Source organism: Heteronotia binoei, chromosome 7, assembly GCF_032191835.1.
Source record: "Heteronotia binoei isolate CCM8104 ecotype False Entrance Well chromosome 7, APGP_CSIRO_Hbin_v1, whole genome shotgun sequence".
Lineage (NCBI taxonomy): Eukaryota > Metazoa > Chordata > Lepidosauria > Squamata > Gekkonidae > Heteronotia > Heteronotia binoei.
The window spans coordinates 73,948,193-73,969,755 of NC_083229.1; the positions used below are offsets into that span (position 1 = coordinate 73,948,193).

Here is a 21,563-nt window from a genome sequence, read left to right on the forward strand (position 1 = left end):
CCACTTGCACCTGCTGGCATGGCCATGGGTCAGCCATAGCTTTGACAGAGGTTGTCCTTGAAAGGGCAGCTGCTGTGAGAGCCCTCTCCAGCCCCACCCACCTCACAGGGTGTCTGTTGTGGGGGAGGAAGGTAAAGGAGATTGTGAGCCGCTCTGAGACTCTTCGGAGTGGAGGGCGGGATATAAATCCAATATCTTCTTCTTCTTCTTCTTAACACATGCATGATGTAGGTTCATGTCTTCGGGAGCTGGGGCTGGCTTTATGTGCATATACGACTGATTTAAAAGAAAATATTGGGCAGTCCCCTCCAACCCTGAGCGCAGGAAACAATAGCAAGTTCCTATTTATTTATAAAACCCAAGAGACCTGATGGCTGAGAGGGCTTTCTGGCTTTTTTTTAACCTTCCGAGGGGAATGCAGTGTGTGTTTGGGACGATATGCTGCTTCCAAGTACAGCTCCCTAACTTTCTCTACAAAACCCTAACTTTCTCCATTGCTTACTGTGAGCTCTGCTATTTTTTTTAACCCCGAGCAGGGAACAAAATATATAATGTTAAAATGGGGTTGCCAACTCTGGCTGGAGACATTCCTAACGATTTGGGAGCAGAATGGGTTTGCCAACCTCCAGGTTCTGTCTGGAGATCTCCCAGTATTACTACTGATCTCCAGACGACACAGGGTGGACTCTGTCAGTATTACTACCAATGAGGTCCCTCTCCTCCCCAGACTCCGCTTTCTCCAGGCTCTACCCCCAAATCTCCAGATAATTCCCCAACTCAGCAGTGGCAATCCTAAAGAGCCTGGGAAGAATGGAGTTTGGGAAGGAGAGGGAGATCAGTGCCATAGTCTGCCCAACGCAGCTGCCATTTCCTCCAAAAGAACTGTATTGTGTAGTCTGGAGATCACCTGTAATTCCGCGAGAGCTACAGACCACACCTGAAGGTTGGTAACTGTTGCCATCTCCGGCTTGGGAAATTCCTGGAAAGAAATTTGAGGAAATTCAGTGGGGATGCGATGTCACAGAATGCACCCTTCGAAGCTACCATCGGCTTCAGGAGAGCTGATCTGTAATCTATAGATCCGTTATAGTTCCAGGAGGGTGGGAAACCAAGTTAAAAGGTAACCTGGAAGTCCATTCTGCAGGCAAGGGATGTGCTAGTCTAGCACTTTTCAATCGTCTATGATTCCCGGAAATCTATCCCTTCCTGGCAACCGCTGCATCGGTGTCACGTGATTAACAGCAAAGGCTGCCGGGATCGGGTTTACCCGGTTCTCTGGGTTCTTCAGGCTCAATATGGTGGTTCTGGGCGGTCGCTGAGAGGCCGGTGGAGTGGCCGTTGAGAGGGCGGTTGGGCGCGCCGAGGGTCTGCGGTCATAGGTACGGATTCGACTCCGGTACTGAGGGAGGCGGAGGAAGGAGCGGGCCAGGCCGGGCGGGCGGCCCCTCGCTTGAGCTCGGCGGGTTGGGCCGCTCAGTCGGCCGGAGCGATGGCCCAGCGAGTGCAGTCGGTGCAGGAGTTTCTCCAGGACTCGTTCGTTCCTTTGGTGGCGGCGCTGTGTAGCGAGGAGGCGGAGAGGATCACGCGCAAGAACAACTTGGGCTTCTGCGAGTTGGTGAAGCCGTTCTGCCGCCTCACCTCGGAAGGTCGGTGTCAGCCGGCGGGAGCGGAACTGGGTGGTTTACATGACAGCAGAAAGGAAGGGCGAGGGGAGCGTAAGCCATAGACACCCCCGGTGGGTGTGGGGAGTTGGTGGGGACTTGAAGGAAAGAGGCCACACGTTGCTCGTCCCCACTGAGGCAGGAGACGGGGTGAGGACACCCGTGTTTACCCTTGGCTGAAGGTTTGGTGATGAAGTCCAGCAGATGCTGCCCACCGAGGTTGCCTGCCAAGTTCTACCTTCTGGGAAAACCGAGTGACAGGCTCACGTGAGCAATGCGATCTTGTTTACTGTGGAGGTGTATGGCATCTTATTTACTTGAAATAATCTAATTATCTTTGAAGCATTTGCTTCAGAAAAATATTCCCCATACTGCTAGGCTGTATAGTGCTATTGGCAACATAATAAACCAAAGGATATACATTTGACAACAGTGGACTCCACTGCTCTGGTCGACTTGACAGGCCATGTTCATCTGAGCACAAAATGCAACCCAGTTTTAGAATGTGAAGTGTGTGGAAGCATTGTTATTTCCCAAGTTCTGCCCTTGGAAGGTATAAAATGGTAGCGAATGTTCTGCAAACCTTGACCCAAATTAAAGTATTTTAACATGAGAAATGTGACTGATTTTATGGATGGCACATATAAATGGTAACCTTAAAGGTGCCAGCTAGAGACTGCTGGCACATTTAGGTGAGCCTACCATGTGACTTTAACTGCTTTACAGAAGAATTACAATATTTTGTGATTCTCTCAAACCTTTACTCTAGGCTAGCATGTATGTAATCCCAGAAAAATGTTTTCTATATATGTAATATTTGAAGGAACTATAAATGAACAGAATCTGGCTGATGTGATTTTGGAAGATACATTTAGGTCACTCTTTCCAATTGGGAATCAATTACAGATTTCAAGCAAATGCTTATTTGTGGTTTGCTTCATAGCTATCATAGTTTGGTTCTCTACATTTATAGTACAATCCTCAGTAGACCATAAAAATGTAGCTTAATAGTCTAGCTTTACAGTGCAGTCCTAAATAGACTTACACCTCTTTAATAGACTTAAAAGTGTGTAGTTCTGTTTAGGATTGCAGTGTTAGCTTACCGATATATATTACTTTTATTGAACAGATGTCTGTTTTGTCATAAAATATAGGCTTTTCCCAGACATTTGTGAATCTTAGTGATATGTACTATGTAAAAAAAGCATTCTTCATAGCAGAGAACTTGTGTGTGTTACTTAAAGTTGCTTCAAGTAAACATAGCTGGATTAGTACTTTCACTGTGAATGTGCTACACCGAGTGTGAATGTGTATTCCTGGACACACAGACTTTCATCAAAAAGAGAAAAGAAAGTTCCCATATCATTGAGAATATAAGTTCTCATGATAGTTTTTAAATATTCTATACCAGCTTTTAATAGTAACTTTGTACTGTGTTCACCAGTAAAAATGTCTCTGTTAATGTAGGACTTGAATGTGTGTGAGTGAAGTACCCTTTTGATGGAGGAGAGGGTGGGTTTCTGCCATTCCACCCATGCATGCTGTCAGCCCCACTTTGCTCTCCCCCCACCCTCTCCTGACTCAGTGGTGGGCTTTCCTGTCTCAGTGGTGGGCTGCAGTCAAAAGGAAAAAAGTCTCATTCTGAACTTTGCATCAGTTATGGTTGTTGGATGCAAGCCATCAAGTGCAGAAGATGGTGGAGTTGAATCCTGTGGATTTGTTCCTCAAATCGTAATATATTCTTCTAATGCAAGGTGCCTTCCCTTGACATTCTTCCACCAGCAGAAAAGTACCATTGTTAGGAGATTGGATCAGTGGGATGCAGCCCAAGTTCTAGTAACTATGACAAGGGATAAAGGAATATTGGATGGAAAGCTAAGCAAATATGTCTCTTGTCAGTTTGTGTAGGGAAATTACTTGGACATCCCTTAATGTACATTGCTAAATTCCATGATTAAAGAAAGGCAGGATATTTAATGAAGAAACTTCAGGGTGAGGGGATGATTAAGTGATGTATTGTAGGTAGGGAGGCCAGTGGTGAAGTCTGGACTGAAGACTGTTGTTTTTTTATTCAGATCTTATAGTAAGTCTAACAGTGTGTCAGATTACAAATTGTTGTATGGTGTTAAATGTAAATTACAAAAATTTAAAAGCACCATTGTTGAAGGAAGTTTTTGTTGCTCTTTTGACAAATATTTGTAACAGATAGATGTGTGTCAGTCCTTCCAGCTGTTTTCCCAGATGTAGAAATAATGCCTACAATCCTGTATGCACAAATGACAGAGTGTTGAGTAGTTCCTGTAGAAGTCCTGCATAAGTCTTCTATAAATGCCAGGCTCAGTTTTCTGCCATTAAGCTAGGCATGCCTGATGTAACCAGAAATATCATATCAAGCCTTTTGCTCCTCCTGGTAGATGCATCTGCTTCTCAGGACTGTAATGTATTTATTTATTTATTTTATTCCATTTGTGTCCTGCCCTCCCTGCCAATCTGAACACTGGAGGCCTGGAAATAATGGGCTTGTTAATATTTCTAGGCAAGATGCAGTAAAACTTCTGTCTGATTAAACTTGCTAAGCTGCATTGAGGCCCACTTGGCAGGTGTGGTGAGTCTTGTGTGGTGGTGGGTTGGCTGGTTGAAGCAAGTTCTATCTGGCTTCTGTGATAGCTGCTCTGTTTTCATGTGTGCTAGGTTGCAGTCAGTGCTTTCACTAAGGAAATGTCCAGTCTGTTGCTTAGGGGGCTTACAGAATCTTGGAAATGGCTCTGTTTCTTCCAGGAAAGCTTGTTTCCTGGCCACATTCTCTGTTTGGCTGTAGTTTAAGTGACTCTAGAATGCTGTGTTTTATTTTAGTTCGGCAAAAAGCAAAATAACTTTTTAACTTTCATGAATAGAATTCCAGAAAGGATAACCCCATGTATGGCAGACAACTGTGTCATAACATTATGATTTTCTGTAGGAATTCCCAGAACTGAAGAGTTAAGCTGCTGTTCTGTTTGCATACTATATTGACTCTTTAGCAGTGGGATATCTTGGGTGGAAAAAGCAAGTGAAGTTATGTCTGTGAAATTTTCTTCCATGTTCTGTGTTTCATTGCAGGTCCAGTGCTTTTCTGTAATAGAGACAAGTTAATTCTCACCTTGAATGTTTAGGTTCTGGTGGTCTTTTCAGTATTTTTTTTTAAAAATCTAGAAGGTATTTCACCTGAAAAATGGTAAACAGTTGCTTCAGAAAGTACTGTTCTAACACAGCTTTGTTCTCGTTGTAGTGCACATGAGGGATCCCAACAACCAACTTCACATAATCAAAAACTTGAAAATTGCTGTCAACAACATTATTACTCAACCTCCTCATCCGGGAGCCATTCGGAAGCTTCTCAATGATGTTGTGACTGTTAGTCAGCCTGCTGAAGGATTAGTAGCTAATGTGATTACTGCAGGAGATTATGATCTCAACATTAGTGGTATGTAACCAGATTTACTGAAAAGTGTTAAAGCTGGCAAAGTGCAACGCAGTGTGTATTGGATGCTAAACATATGATTCAGTTTCACTCGTAGGTGACAAAGCTCACTGCTTAAAATTCTTAAAAGCTGAATATTGCATATTGTTGATGTATATGATAAACAACTAAGTATACAACAGACTTTTAGCATACTGCTTTTACTGTAACAATTTCTGCTATGTTATAAGCATACATTTTAATAAACTTTTTTACTTTTCCTATAACAATTCACAATATTGTAGTTCTCATTCTCATGTATTTAAGGCAGAGCTACATATTAAAGGCTTTTACAAATGGCAGCCTGTATTGAACTGTTCTAAAAACTGTATGTATTCTGTCCTGAGGGATACAGTGATTTGCACTGCTCCCTACTGCTGCTCTTTCTTGTCCACTCTTTGTATGTCAGAAGGCAGGTGAGCATGTGGCAAAAGAGAGGAGCTGCCACTGCTGTATTTATGTGTTTCACATCCTGCCTCTAAGGTTGGACATGGGGATTGGATTCCATCTGGGCTCTGTCCTTATTCTCCCCAGAGTGGATGAGCATGTGGTTGAGTGGGCTGTTGCTGCTTCTCTTCTGCTGCTGGCTTATTGCTGCTTAGGAGAAGTAGCAGAAGTAGTCTGCCCATCTGTCTTTTGTTCTGGTACTACGAAGGACATTGGCAAAAGGTCTTTAGATTTGTATTTCCATAGGAAAAGAGTACTGAAATCCTCTTACGTGCTATCTTTGCTCTCATTTTCAAATATATTTTTACATTCTTCTTTGCTCTCTAAATTTCAAGAAATAGCATCAATACAGTTTATGTGGAATGTGAATATCTGTAGAAATATAACTCTACTGACTGTTTCTGTAATATGTAAATGGAAATGTGTTATATGTGAATATTCTGTTCATATTACATTTGTTTCAATTTGTAAATCGATATATCTGTCGATGTATTGATGTTCCCCGCACTAACTTCATTCTTTATCACTAAATTGAAACCAGTTTATGTAAGCGTTGTTAGTTGAGCATGGGATAATCCTGTGTACTCAGGTACATATAAAGAGTTTTTGCTTGCTAGATAATGAGTGTGTTAGTACTTAAAAATTAAATAAAAGATAGGCATGCCCATGGCTGTTCCTGGTTATGTATGCCTAAGATTTCATAGTCCTATTGAAATTGTTACTGCTGGATCTTAAACATGTTCTCTTAAAAGTAAATTCTGTTAATCTCAATGGGATTAACATAGATAATTTTTTTTCAGTTGCCACAGTATTTTATGGTACAGTTGGACAGTTCCTGAATAATTGAAACAGCAAATTATATTTGATTGACGCAGAGAATGAAACATACTGATGGTGGTAGTCAGTAGAAAAGTGCTGTGGCTCAGTCTTTAATGATGGATTCTCTTGTCTGCAATAAAATCTAGAATTAGAACATACATGAATCTTTCTCACCCTGTATCTGTACCAATTTGTGATTTCACTGGAATATGTTAACTACAACTGCTGTTCCTGTGGTACATCTCAAGGAAGTATTAATATTAGTTTCTCCTCCATTAATAGGGGTAAAAGCAGACAGCACTTTAAGCATGTAAATGTGTAGAAAGTCATATAATGACAAGAGCTTAAAATCTGGGAGGCAATTAGAATGGTCTAAGCTAGTGATTCTCAAACTTTTTGAAGTGGCACCAGTTTTAAACTTGCTGAAGGTTCAAGACCAGTTTGCAAAATAACTGTTTACTTCCCCCTCTCCAAGGTAAAACGAAGTAATTTACGTGAGTTAATAATGAACAAGTATAGAATGTATTTCTAACTTTCTGCAATATATATAGCACTACTGAGTTACAGGTTGTGTTTCACTTCCATTTCATTATGGAGACACAAACCCAAATTTGCCTTTGAGCTTTCCAGAACCTCTTAGTCCAGTTCAAAACTTTCCTCCTTCCTTACGGTCTCTCTGTTAGAACAGAGGTGGCAAAACTTGCTTAACACAAGGGCCACATAGGATAAACGTCAGATGTTAGAGAGCTGCAAGATACGAACAAATATTACACACATCTTTATTAAAACTCTTAATACTTTCTTTGCACAGAAAGATAAGATATGTATGCACTTTACAAAACATGACCATGCTAGAAGGAGACTTTTTAAAAAAACAAAGGCTGGGAGTAACGGTCCCTATAAGACTAGCATAGGGAAAGGTTAGGAAATTATTGTTTGTCATCAGTTGGAGAAGGAAACACATGCACCATATAAATCACTGACCACCATTTGCATCATTATGCATCTCTTTGCCTTGACACCAAAGTAAGTAAATACAGCTCCCACAAGAGCTATGAAACTAAGGAGGAACCCTGTGCCACCCTCCTTAATTTCATCCCTCCTTCCAGTGGCTCCCTTGGCTCTTGTGTTCTCTTCCCTACTCTAGGTCTCCGGGTGACCTCTGTGGTGGTGGAAAAGAGCTTGCAAGCCTGCCTGTTTTCCCCTCTTTCCACACTTCATATATGGCAGAAATAATTGCCTACCTATGGGTCAGTGCTCAGAGGCTGGCTGAGGTCCCGATGCTAAGCATGCTTACTTGTGAGTAAGCCTGCACTAGAAGAAGAAGGCGACTGCAGATTTATACCCTGCCCTTCTCTCTGAATCAGAGACTCAGAGTGGCTTACAATCTCCTATATCTTCTCCCCCACAACAGGCACCCTGTGAGGTGGGTGGAGCTGAGAGGGCTCTCACAGAAGCTGCCCTTTCAAGGACAACTCCTGCGATAGCTATGGCTGACCCAAGGCCATTCCAGCAACTGTAAGTGGAGCAGTGGGGAATCAAACCCAATTCTCCCAGATAAGAGTCCGTGCACTTAACCACTACACCAGACTGGCTCTCATTCCTCCTTGACCTCTGGGAGCCACACAATATATGTGAAAGGGCCACATGTGGCTCGTGAACCACAATTTGGCCACCCTTACGTTAGGGAGTCACAACCCTCTTCAGCATCTTGACCCATAGTTTGAGAACCATTACAGACTACTTGCAGTATCAGATTCATAAAAAGTGTGTATAATCTATGCCAGTAGAGGAACTTTCAGTATATAGATTAAAGTTAGCAGGCGTGCTGATAATCTTCAGAATCTAAGTGTTTCTCTTGGTGTTAAACTTGCTGCTCACCTCTACAACTCAGTCTGTCTTGCTTCACAAAGTATTACATTCAAAGGCTTTTTTTTTTTTTTTTACAGCTTTCTCAAACTTTTAAGGAAGCTTGGTGCTTCTTATAAACTATTAGACTGAAATTGTCCCATCCATTATGGGTTGAAAATAGCTTTGCACTGAGCTTTGTTTTTGTGTCTGCTTAAATCTCCTTCTTGAGACATCCTTGATTCTTGTGCCACTTAAGCCATTGACCTTGAAACTGCATTTGGTAATGAAAATTATGTCTAATCGAGTAACGTTAAGCATTTTTAAATTCCAGTGATTTCAAGGGAAACTTGCTTCTTTCTCCTCTTAACTGAGTTTGTGTCTGTTTAACTTATTTTGAAAGCCACATGTTGGGGTAAGGGTGTAGAAGGACAGGTTATGAGTGCATAAACTTTGGATGCAATTTTAAAGGAACTCGGGACTGCAGCTTATAAAACCACAAGCTATTAATATAGAACCAAATAGGAGTCAATTTCACCTTTAAGACCAACTAAGTTTTATTCAGAATGTAAGCTTTCATGTGCATGCACACTTCTTCAGACGAGGAATGAGGTACAGTAAGCAGAGACACACATAGCTGGTGGGGTTTGGAATGCCAAGTGGTACAAAGTTAAAAACCAATAGCAGAATAGTAAAATTAACAAATTCAGAAAACCTTTGATCTGGGTTGAATTAGCATGGGAAACCATAAAACAGTAATATGACAGAATGTGAGAATGCCTGTTAATTATTCTATTGCTAATAAACCTGGGTCAAAAAAGGCATTTATTTCCCAGAAGTTCTTCCTGTCCAACTAATTTACCTTTTAACATGTAACATAAATATATACATCATTCTAGTTTGCCATTATATGTAATGAGATACACAGCCAATATCCCTAGTTTGAGTACGTCAATACAAAAGCATTATTCTGATACACTAATAATTCTTTTGTATTGACATTCTCAAACTAGGGATATTGGCTGTTTATCTCATTACATATATTAAACCCATCTTCTACTATATTTTAATGTATTTTTTCCTAATGGCAAACTAGAATGATGTATATATTTATGTTACATGTTAAAAGGTAAATTAGTTGGACAGGAAGAACTTCTGGGAAAGAAATGCCTCCTTTTTGACCCAGGTTTATTAGCAATAGGATAATTAACAGGCATTCTCACATTCTGTCATGTTACTGTTTTATGGTTTCCCATGCTAATTCAACCCAGATCAAAGGTTTTCTGAATTTGTTAATTTTACTATTTTGCTTTTGGTTTTTAATTTTGTACCACTTGGCATTCCAAACCCCACCAGCTATGTGTGTCTCTGCTTACTGTACCTCATTCCCCATCTGAAGAAGTGTGCATGCACATGAAAGCTTACGTTCTGAATAAAACTAAGTTGGTCTTAAAGGTGCAATTGACTCCTATTTTGTTCTACTACTTCAGACCAACACGGCTGCCTATTTGGATCAAGCTACTAATATAGTTCACTTTTGCATCTTACCCTTCTGAACTGTGATGTTCATGGCATTATCTAGTTTGTTAGACTGAGAAATGTATGGCTGAAGATAGATATGAACTTAGCCATTGTACCACTGTGTGATAAATTGATAGCCCAGGTTAGCCTAATCTCGTTAGATCTCAGAAGCTAAGCAGGGTTAGCCCTAACTAGTATTTGGAGGGGAGACCTCCAAGGAATACTATGGTGGTAATGTGGAGGTAGGCAGTGCAAACCACCTCTGAATGTGTCTTGTCTTGAAAACCCCCATGGGGTTGCTATAAGGCAGCTGTGACTTGGTGGCACTTTCCACCACTAATAGACATAACATTAAGTGCAGTTGATTTGAATGCAAGACTTGCATATTGGAGGTAGCGACCACTGGCCAAAAATAGAATGTTGAAATATTGATTTCTTAGGAGAAAATAACCCAGTGAACACAGTTTTCATTGTTCATTTTTATTGTCTTTTTGTTGTAGTTGTGTAATTACAGGAGAAGCAAACTTTTGAGGTTAATTTTTTCCAATACAGATTTGATAGCTTTTGAATGTGATGGTGCTTCCTTGGAACTCACTTTGATAATACAACTTCCTCCTAGCTGATGTTTTGCCTTTTTTGTCTGGGAACAGCTTCTGGACTAAACAAACAAAGGACTTTTGAGAGAATATGAATGGTCAAGTATTTTTTTGGAAAAATCAAATAAATGAAAATGCTGCTCATGTATCTTTTGAAGTGAATGGTTTTAGATGTAGTACAATTGCTGCTCAATACCAGCATGAAACCAAAAACCTTAAGAGTGCAGTCCTAAACAGAGTTATACTCTTCCAAGCTCATTAATCTCAATGGAGAGCAGGATGTAATTCTGTTTAGGATTGCACTGCCAGTGGTTTAAGGCTGTACATGTTTTGGGGAAGGTGCAATGAAATATCTATTGCCTGCAATAAATGCTTAAAAATAGGTAGTGTTAACTGAATAAGTTTACTATGTACATCAGCTGCTTTAGGAGCTTTAAGGATAACAGAACTGTCATCTGGATGAGAATGGACAAAATGTAGTGTGGGTTTGTTACAAATGGAGTTGCTTTCCATTTGTTCATGTTTGGTTCTGAAAGAGTCTGATTTGCAGAGAGGTCACAGAGAAATTGAGCAGGTATCTTAAAATTCTCAGGTATATTTCACAAGCATAAGACAGGCTACCAAAATCTAAAAGAAGATGAAATATATGTAGATTACCTGCTTAGTTTAATAATTCCATGTTTTCTCTGTCAGATCGCTCAGTTAAAGCTAGTGTTCCTTGGTACAGTAGTTGGAAAGACACACTGATGGGACTGAACACATCCACGTTTTATTCAGGTATTCTTTGTTGTGTGACTGGTGTGGGTTCCTAAATTGCCCTCTACTATTCCTTTTTTAATGTAACCCATCCACTTTTCCTTACAATCCTACTGCAATGTAACACTTTCCTTGAAATAGTTTTTTTCCCCTGGAAATAAATATTGGTGGTGGCTGTATGATTTGTCTCTTGTTGTTCGCACATCTCTACTTTTGATGTTAATTTAAATGCTACTCTGAGCATTTTTTATGTTAAAACACAGATAATACAATTGTCTTTTTATTATAAGGTGATTTACTTGGTGAGCACGTTGAATTTTATTCTGTATTTGTCTTCCAGAAATACTTCTTTTTTCCTTGTTTTAAGGAATTCTTGTGTGACAAGTAGCGCTAGAAAATTGTGGCGTTGGTGACAAAAGTTCCTTGATTTTTTTGTCTCATTCTAGCTGGGTGATGATTTAAGATCTCAAGTTTCATTTAACACTTTTTTTGCTTTTTTAGTATCTTTCCGTTCATGTAATAACAAATGCACTGTTGTGGCCTATTTGTTGCATGGAATTCAGACAACTTTAATCTAGGAAGCACATATTCTTCTTGCTGTATTCCATTTTCCTAGTAGAAACTGCCATATTGCTGAGAAAAGGCTTCTGTTGCAAACATGGCCATTGCAGTGTTTCTTTACTGTGTTTGTTTCAGAGGCTCTGGCTAGATAATGCTAGTGATATCACTGGTGATGGATGTTGCATTAATCTTTTGTTGTTTTTCCTCTCCACTTGTGTGGCACTCAGCCTGCAAAAATAGACTTTCATACAGTACCTAACTCATGTGGGCTCCATAACTGTAGATAAATTCTGCAAAGTGTTTTTTGCATAAACAGCCCAAGTATAAAGGCCGTGTTTGGAGATGGTGTGCCAGGAATGAAACTAATGAGTTGATTTCAACATCCATGCATGCATCATTTTGAAAGGTTTTTTTTTTAAAGTATATGTCTTCAAATATTTCCTTGATAATTCAGCCTAACTTCGTGATTAAGCACATGTTTGATTCTTGAGTAAGGGCAGTAAACATATGGGAGCAGGACAACTATGCTGTAATCCTCTGTTGAGACTTGCCTTAGGAAAGCACTAACATGTGAAAGAAAAGATCAGGTATAACAGAAGTCCTGCAGCATCCTTTGCTGTAGCAGAGCAGTGATACTGGATAACTGAAGCTGTAGTCCCAGAAGCTGTAGTCCCAGCTATGAAGCATGTGTTGCCCCTTTCTCCCTCAGAGGTTGTCGGACATCTCTGTGGGTTATTCCTACTATTCCTTCAGGGAGGCAGGAACACTTTTTTCAACTTCCTGTTGGCGCCTTCGGAATAACCCCGCCCTCAGTTTTGTTCCTGCCTCTACAGGGAGCAGCAGCACAAGGCTAGGCTCAGCCTTTTTTCTCTGTTTCTTCTTCTCAATTTCCATTCCATATCCTTTCCTTTCCATATCTACTTATCCCTCCTTTTCCTTCTGCCTTTGCTGATCAAAGACGACCGAGGAAACTTGTTCTGGGTCGTTTTAGAATGGCCTGTAGTAGGGACGGTTTCCTATCGGACGAGGAGGGAGAGTCGCGCGCCGCGCTTCTAGCAGCGCCGACTCACGTTGAAGGAGCCGACCTGCCTTTGCGGCTTGTTCGCGCCCTTCCTGACGCGGCCGCAGACGAGCCAGCTGCCAGCGCCAAGAAACGGCGCGTAATGAAGGCCCAGGCTACGTCCCTCGGGGCGGCAGCAAGCAGCGGCGGCCATTTTGGAAGTGCGGAGCGTAGCTCTCAGACCTTCCAACCCCCAGGAGCAGGCACTCCGGAGACTCGGAACTACCTGCAACCGCGCATCGAAGGCTTCCAGGACGGGGGTAATGTACAAATGGGCAACCCTCTGAACCCAGAGGCTATGCTTTTTATTAGAAGAGCTATGCAGGAGGAAATGGGCTCCTTTTGCGCCCGGCTGGGGCTTCTCCCTCAAGGATCAACCTTTCCTGCAGACCCTCCCCGCTCTTTCTCCTGGCCCACTAAGGCAGCGCGAAAGGCCCCAGTGCAGTCTTCCCAATCCTTAGAGCTCGAGACTATGGCATCTGACTCTGACCAGGAAGACAGGGAAGAGGGGGAATGTTTCTCTGAGGAGGAACAGGAGGAGGTTAAAATTCCTGAACAGGCTAGTCGTTTCTTCCGTCAGGAAGATTACCAGTTTCTTCTAGCCAAAACGCTTTCAGCCTTAGAAATTGAGGAGGGCCCTATTGATGAGGAAGTCAAGGTAGCTAAATCTAAGAAGTTTAAGTCAAGAACCAGTGGTAATTCTGAGTTCTTGCCCAGGGGGGAGGCTTCTGAACAAGTTTTCCCTTTTCCAGAATACTTTGAAAAGCAGGTTAGAGCAGAATGGGAAAAGCCAGCTTCCCTTAAGCAGTTTCCTCACTTAGTAAAGAAGTTATATGCACTGCCTGCCTATACCAATGAGTTGTTACAAGCTCCAACTGTGGACGGCCCAGTAGCAGCTCTACAGTCTTCGGGACTGGTTTCAGAGGACGGCCAGGGTTCTCTTAGAGATCCCCTGGACAAAAAAGCTGAGGCAACCTTGAAGAGATTGTACGAATCTGTGGCCATGATAGTTAAGGCGTCCTCCGCGGCCTCCCTGGTCTCCAGGGCGTCCATTGTTTGGGTACGTAAGTTACTCCAGATGTTACCAGAGGACAACAGACGCATGTTAGAGGGCGCCTCACGCATCCTTAAGGCAGCGTCATTCACAGCTGACGCAACCTTAGATATACTGACCTTTGCCTCTAAAACAATGGCTTCCGCTACCGTGGCTAGACGCCTCCTGTGGCTTAGGGCTTGGCAAGCTGACTTCCTCTCTAAGTCCACAGTGGCAGCTTATCCCTTTCAAGGGGATCGTCTCTTCGGGGACGCTTTGGACAAGATCCTAGTAGAGACTAGGGATAAAAAGAAGGCCATGCCCAAATCCATTCGGAGGAATGAAAAGAGGGGCCCCCAGTCCTTTCGGACCCAACATTCCTTGGCCAGATATCGTTCTGAATCAAAGAAGTTTAATTGGGAAACACCAAAGAATTCCTTCAAAAGAGGCTCATTCGGCTCCAAATTCAATCGTAATAACTTCTCCAAAATGGACAAGCCTGACAGAGAGGGCAAGTCCAAGCAGGCATGACTACGGTCACGTACCGGTGGGAGCTCGACTACTCCACTTTGCAGAAGCCTGGGAGGCCTCTCAGGCAGACCAATGGTCTTTAGAAATTGTAAAAGAGGGGTATTCAATAGAGTTTCACCGCATCCCACCAGACAGATTTGTCAGATCACCTTCCCCCAAGCAGAAGCACAAACGTCTCATCACCTCAAAAGCAATTCAGCATCTTATCGACATTCGAGCAGTCGAACTAGTCCCAGGGTTGGAGAAGGGGAAAGGCGTATACTCCATCCTTTTCACCATACCCAAGAAGAATGGCGACTGGAGGGCCATCTTGGATCTCAAGTTTCTAAATCGCTATGTCAAAGTACGTCACTTCAGAATGGAAACCTTGAGATTCATTATGGACTCTCTATTGTCAGGGGAGTACCTCACTTCCATAGACCTGACCGAAGCTTATCTCCACATCCCTATCCACCCTTCTCATCGTCGTTTTCTAAGGTTCGTGGTACTGAATCAGCACTTCCAATACAGGGCCTTACCCTTTGGCCTGTCAACAGCGCCCAGAGTTTTTTCCAAAATGCTAATTCACCCAATAGCCCAGCTGAGGAAGCAGGGTATTCACATTCACCCCTATCTGGACGACCTCTTGGTCAGATCCAACAGCAAAGAGAAATCCCTTCGGGGGACAACTCTGGCCATTCAGTGTCTTCAGTCTCACGGATTCCTGGTGAACAAAGAAAAGAGTTCACTTCAGCCGAGTCAGAGGTTGGAACACCTAGGCGCAATGATCGACTCCACTTGCAATTCGCTATTTCTACCTCTGTCCAAGGCCAGGGCCATCAAGGATTTGGCTTCCAGGGTCATCCAGAGCAAATCATCACCTCTGATGTTGCTTGCCAAACTAATGGGACTTTTGATATCGACCATAGACATGATTCAATGGGCCAGATTCCATTCCAGGCCTCTTCAACTGTTCCTACGACCATTTCAACTTCAGATAATGGAGAGAAAGGCCATAAATCTGATAATTCCGTTGTCAGTCAAGAGGAGTTTGCGATGGTGGACGGACTTGTCTCATCTTCGCCAGGGCAAGTTGTTCCATCCTCCCTCATACCTGGAGGTATTCACAGATGCCAGCCTGGGGGGCTGGGGAGCTTCTCTTCAGGACAAGCCAGTCCAAGGCAGGTGGTCTCAGTCCGAGAGTCTGCTTCCCATCAATCTGCTGGAAATCAGAGCCATACGTCTAGCCCTGGTTGCATTCAGGACCCAATTGTTCCAGAAGCATGTGCTTGTCAGAACGGACAATATCACAGCCAAGGCGTATCTGAACAATCAGGGGGGCTCCAGGTCTTCACAGTTGCACCGGGAAGCATCAAGAATTCTGACATGGGCAGAAAAACATCTGGCCTCTCTAAGGGCGGAACACATCAGAGGCCAGGACAACATACAGGCAGATTGGTTAAGCAGACAGGAAATCCACGAGGGCGAGTGGGCCCTCAGCTCAGACATATTCGACCTCATATGCCAGCGTTGGGGTCTACCAGAGGTGGATCTTTTCGCTTCAAACACAAATTCGCAACTACCAAGGTACTTCACAAGGTTCTCCCATCCAGAAGCCGAACAGACAGATGCCTTGACAGCCATATGGCCTCCAGGTCTCTTGTATGCGTTTCCTCCGGTCCCTCTGGTTTCTCGAGTACTGCGGAGGGTGAGAGCTCTACAGGCGGAAATCATCATGGTAGCTCCCTATTGGCCACGGCGTCCGTGGTTCTCAATGTTGACAGAGCTATCAATAGACCTTCCAATGTCACTTCCAGTTCCTCCCGACATGCTTCATCAGGGTCCGGTGTGGCACCCCGACCCGGGGTGGTTTCATCTGACCGCGTGGAGATTGAGCGGGAGACATTCAGAAATCTAGGTTACTCTCCGGAGGTGACGGACACTATGCTAGCATCAAGAAGGCCCTCCACAGTTCGCATATACAACACCACCTGGAAGGCCTTTGTCCGATGGTGTCGTAGGAAAAAGGTTCCTTCGCTTTCCCCTTCCATTGCGGAGATACTAGCGTTTTTACAGGAGGGCCTGGAGTCCAGGTTAAAACCAGCTACGCTGAGAAGGCAGATAGCTGCCCTGTCCACTGTCTTACCGGTCGTTGGAGGGTATAGGCTATCTCAACATCCACACATCCAATTATTTTTGCAGGGGGCAAAATCGAAATCTCCTCCGACAGTCCATCGCTTTCCGTCTTGGCGGCTCCATACCGTTTTATCAGCGCTTACCAAGAAGCCATTTGAGCCCCTTCGAGAGGTGGACTTAAAATGGGTGCGAATGAAAACTCTCTTCTTAGTAGCCATCACGTCTGCACGTCGAGTCTCGGAACTGGGGGCCTTATCAGTGAAGGCGGGTCTTTGCGTGTTCCACAAAGAAAAGGTGGTTCTGCGCACGGATCCCTCCTTCATTCCTAAGGCTGCTTCTAGGTTCCACCGCTCACAAGAAATCTACTTACCCACCTTTTGTCCAGAACCCAAACACCCAAAGGAGGTAGTCTGGCATACGTTAGATGTGCGCAGGGCCTTGAAGATTTTCATTCTAAGATCTGAGTCAATTAGAAAAACTGAATCCATGTTCATCAACATCTCTCCTCCAAGAGTGGGAGACAAGATGTCTAATTCATCCATCAGTGCAGTGCTGAAGGCCTGTATCAGCGAAGCATATAGGGCATCAGGGTTACAGGTACCTGGAGGAATCACTGCACATTCTCTTAGGAGTGCTTCCACAAACGCGGCACTGCTGAATAGGGCTTCAGTCGAAGAGGTGTGTAGAGCTGCTACTTGGTCCTCTCCGTCTACATTCATAAGACATTATAAGATCCATTCCATGGCATCAGCAGATGCAGCATTTGGGAGAAAGGTATTACTGCATGTTCTGGGGGAGGTCAGCGATGAGGACCCACCCGATTAAAGGGGACTGCTCTGGTAGGTCCCACAGAGATGTCCGACAACCTCTGAGGGAGAACGGCCCATTGGACTTACCGTGAGGGGTCCTTCTCCTCAGAGGTTCGGAGGACATCTCGCCACTCCCAGATTCATTTTCATCGCTTAGGTTTCTTTCTATAGCCTATCTCCCTTGTACTGTGTTACTTTCAGTATTATCGGAGTTCAAGTTTACAGTTTACATGTTAAAACGAGTTGTTAGTTGTGTTTATAGTCCTTCTAGTTAGAGGGAAGACGACACTGCTTTCGGAGTCCCACAACTGAGGGCGGGGTTATTCCGAAGGCGCCAACAGGAAGTTGAAAAAAGTGTTCCTGCCTCCCTGAAGGAATAGTAGGAATAACCCACAGAGATGTCCTCCGAACCTCTGAGGAGAAGGACCCCTCACGGTAAGTCCAATGGGCCGTTCCCCCCATGGTTTTGATTTCTATTGAAATATTTCATCAGTGACTGCCTCCTGGGATATATAAGAGCTTCATCTCCCTCCAAACTAGAGATTTATAAACTGAAATATTGACAATATCCACTCTGTCTCTTATTTCATATTATTTCTTCTGAGTTGTATATGTGCATACATTTATATAACTGTTTAGTGCTAGTTTGCTAACTTTTCACTACATGCTTTGCAAAGCAGTGCAGTATCTGCTAATTTACTTTGATATCAAAGGTAGTTTCATAATTACTGAAGGCTTGGATCCCACTGAAAAGCTTGTGGTAGAGGTTGGTGAAATGGATCTTTCTCTGCCTTCCCATGGATTGGGAAACCCTCATGAACAAAAGGCATCATGTTACAAGACAGTGAGAGGAAGATGTGGCTGAAGTCATCTCATCTGTCAGTGAAAAAAGAGAAAGAGACTATTTCACCCAGTTTCCCGCTCTTCCATATAGCCTTTCTGCTGTGATGCTGCTTGTTTGTGAGGGGGTCTCATTCTCAGAGAAGATCCGTTGGACAAACAGGCTGTTGGAGGCAAGTGATAGAAGGCTTACTCTACCAGCTGCTTCCTTGAGCTTTCTCTCAGTTGCCAACACAAAGAGCCAAGTAGTGTAAGCATTGGACAGTCTTGCTTTGCACTGTTTGGTTTCAATAAAATGTAAGCTATCTTTGCACTGTGTCAGAGCAGGTTCATGAAAAAGACACATCTCCTGTGAAAAGTAAGGTGTGGGAGAGAAAGAATGGTGGGATGTGAACAATGATTGGCAAGTAGATTGGCAGTTCCGTCCGTAGTGGGCACTAAGTCAACACTTATCTTCCTTCATTGGAAAGATGAAGTATGCCCCCCTCACATCTAATTTGGCCATGTTTTACAAGCTGATCTCACCATACAAATTAGCCAACATAGCCACTATGTTGTAGAGGACAATGCTCAAAGTAATGCTGTGGTCTAAAGTTGAGCTACCAGCCACCTTTACATTTTTATAGCCCAGTAGCTATAAAATTGAGACTTAACTGCTGAATCAGATAGGATTAGTTATTCATTTATTGTAAACTGCTCTTGTGTATTAAAATTACCTGCACTAGCATGCCCTTCCACCATCCCCAATTACTGTAGTTCAACAAGAATGAGAAGTTCCTTTGATCCTGACTGGATATCTGGGAAATGGCAAAAGGAAAAATTATACTACTACAGAATTATTCTTTTGTTTCCATAAATGCTTCCCCTCTTTCCATTCTCCAGTTATTGACTCATTCTGATCTGCTATGAGTTTGTTGTTTATATCCAATAGGAATGTAATGTTATATTTTAAAATAGATATCATTAGCTTTACAAATCTTAACTTTATAGAAATGTGACTTGAAAGCGAAAGGAATAAAGCAAGCCACCCATTATCATTTCTCCAAATCTCTTAAAGCAGCCATTGGGCTTGTGTTGTAGGCATGTGTGTATGTAGTTCTATCCTAACAAAATTTATTTCATTTTTGTTGCCACATTCTTGTGAATGTATTCTGTTATAGATGGTAGAGAAGTGTAATTTACCATCATTTATTTGTATGACCATAAAAGCATATATAAATATGATTGAATTATGTTTTGGGACAGAGCTATTTCATTTTCATTTGTGTTCTTGAGAAATGCTAGGATATGGGAGAAGTCCATTTATGTGTTCAAAGCAATACTTTTTCCAGGTTGTCTGCAATATGTATAGATCCCTCAAAGACCACAATTTTATAAAGAATGTTGGAACATCTGCCAGTTTGGCTTATATCCTATTGGCCAGTGGCAATCAATCAGCCAGTTAATTATTGAGCAGTTTGATGGTTTACAACATGTTCATGTCTATTTTCAGGAACATGCTGCTTGCAGCCATCACAAGGGAAGGATCAGCAGAGTCAACTTCTGATCCCTTGCTGGGGAAATTTTGCTCTGTACCAAGCAGAGGTTTTATTTTTGGGGGGAGGGGGGCAGCTGGAAGTCAGATTCTAATTTCCCAACCTGAAAATATTGCCGCATCACAGACTTGCTACAGATTGGGGAAGGATGATCAGAGATCTAGCTGATTTCCCTTCTCCTCACCCCAAACTGTCAGCTCAGGCTGTTTTTTTTTTTTTTAAGGACAAGATGGCTCCTGTTTCCACAGCCCTCAATTTCCAAGCTCTCAGTTTGGGATGGATGTGTGAAACAGTTTCTTTTCACCCCCAAGCTGTTGGCCTAGGCTGCAGAGAAAAGGAGAGAGAGAATCTTTTTCTGTTCATTTTGCAATGGGGAGCTCAGAAGCATTGCATCTCTTCACTATCCCACACAACCAAGAGTGGAGGGAAGACTAACAATCTCCTTTTTGTCTCTCTTTTCCTGCCCCCCCCTGCTGGGGAGGAGAAACAATCTGTTTTTCATCTTTTCTTTGCAAATGTGTAGCAGTTTTAGGGGTGTATGTGGACTGGAAGTCCATTCCCAGTTTAAACCCCATCAGCCGTGTGAGTCATCTTCTGATCTCCCCTTCCCTCAAAAAATCTTTTCTGTGCCCCAGCACAAGAAGGCTAGGATGCAGGAAGTGCTGAGATCAGAACCTGATTCTTAATCAGCTGTAAATCAGTTTCTGGCCAAAAGGCAGCTGCAAACTTTTATGCCAGACTGCCAAATATGAGTTCGATCCCAGTGGAAGTTGGGTTCAGGTAGCCGGCTCCAGGTTGACTCAGCCTCCATCCTTCCGAGGTCGGTAAAATGAGTACCCTGCTTGCTGGGTGGAAAGTGTAGTTGACTTGGGAAGGCAATGGCAAACCACCCCGTAAAAAGTCTGCCATGAAAACATTGTGAAAGCAACGTCACCCCAGAGACGGAAACGACTGGTGATTGCACAGGGGACTACCTTTACCTTTTTAAATTTTTATTAAACGTAAACAGTTGTGTTTGTGAAAATGTGGGTATTGCATATGACCCTCAGATAGTTGAGCAGTAAGGAACATTGCCAGTCTGATGGATTCGTACTTGTCCTGGTGCTGCATTACATCTGCCTGTTCTTTGTAGCAGTCATTCAGTTTGCATAAACACACACAAAAAAATTCACACACATTTGCAATATACATGATTTGTTTTTAATGCTCTATATTGGTTTGAAAACAGCAAGTCTGTTTACAGCTGCTGTGAGAACTGTGGAAAGAGAATCGGACAAAGTTCCTGAGATTCAAATCTCTATTTTCTACCATGCAAGTTTGCTGGGTGACCCTAGGCCTTCACATAGGTCATAGAGTGGGGGTTGGGAGAAAATGAAGGAGGGAAAAGGCCGATGTTTTGAACTGCTTTAAATCCTAACTGGGGAGAAATAAATACATGAAAATGTATACAATACTATGTAATAAATACAAGGAGTAATAAAGACATGCCAGGATTTCTTTCTTAATGACACATTCTTTACATTTACAAATATGTACCCAACAGTTTGATTAACTATACCTAGTGAATATGACATTTGCCCTCCCCCACTTTCTCTGCTTCCCTTGAGCTTATAGAATGTAGCTCCTCCTGCTTATATATGTTTTGTGCTTTACCCTAAGCATTGGATTTTCTGGTTTACACACAGTAATGTATTGAACATGAGCATTCTGTAGGCAGTATTGCAATGTCCTTGTAGAGATCTATGGTGTGGACTCACATGTTCTCTATATCTCAAAAAGGACATTGCAGATCTAGAAGAAGGGCAAAAGAAGGGGACTAAGATGAGTAAGGAGTTAGAGCCTCTAAAGAGACTGGGACTTTACACAGTAGGAGAAAAAATTACTAAGCAGGGGGGAGACATGATAGAGGTTTATACAATTATACATGGGGCA

At 42.8% G+C, this 21,563-nt stretch overlaps 1 protein-coding gene across 8 annotated transcripts in view; it reads left to right on the forward strand.

Annotated features, from left to right (window-relative positions):
- Positions 1-1,254: 1,254 nt before the first annotated feature.
- The window catches only part of TRAPPC8 (trafficking protein particle complex subunit 8), a 105,992-nt gene continuing 85,683 nt past the window's right edge, over positions 1,255-21,563 (forward strand). For 4 of the 8 annotated variants that reach the window (XM_060243848.1, XM_060243849.1, XM_060243851.1 and 1 more), the window contains exons 1-3: positions 1,256-1,646; positions 4,930-5,124; positions 11,085-11,168. In XM_060243848.1, the coding sequence (XP_060099831.1) occupies positions 1,490-1,646; positions 4,930-5,124; positions 11,085-11,168 (436 nt within the window). In that variant the 5' untranslated portion in view covers positions 1,256-1,489. Of the gene's footprint in view, positions 1,647-4,929; positions 5,125-11,084; positions 11,169-21,563 lie in introns of all 8 variants that reach the window. The other 4 variants (XM_060243853.1, XM_060243854.1, XM_060243855.1 and 1 more) reach the window with 2 other exon arrangements.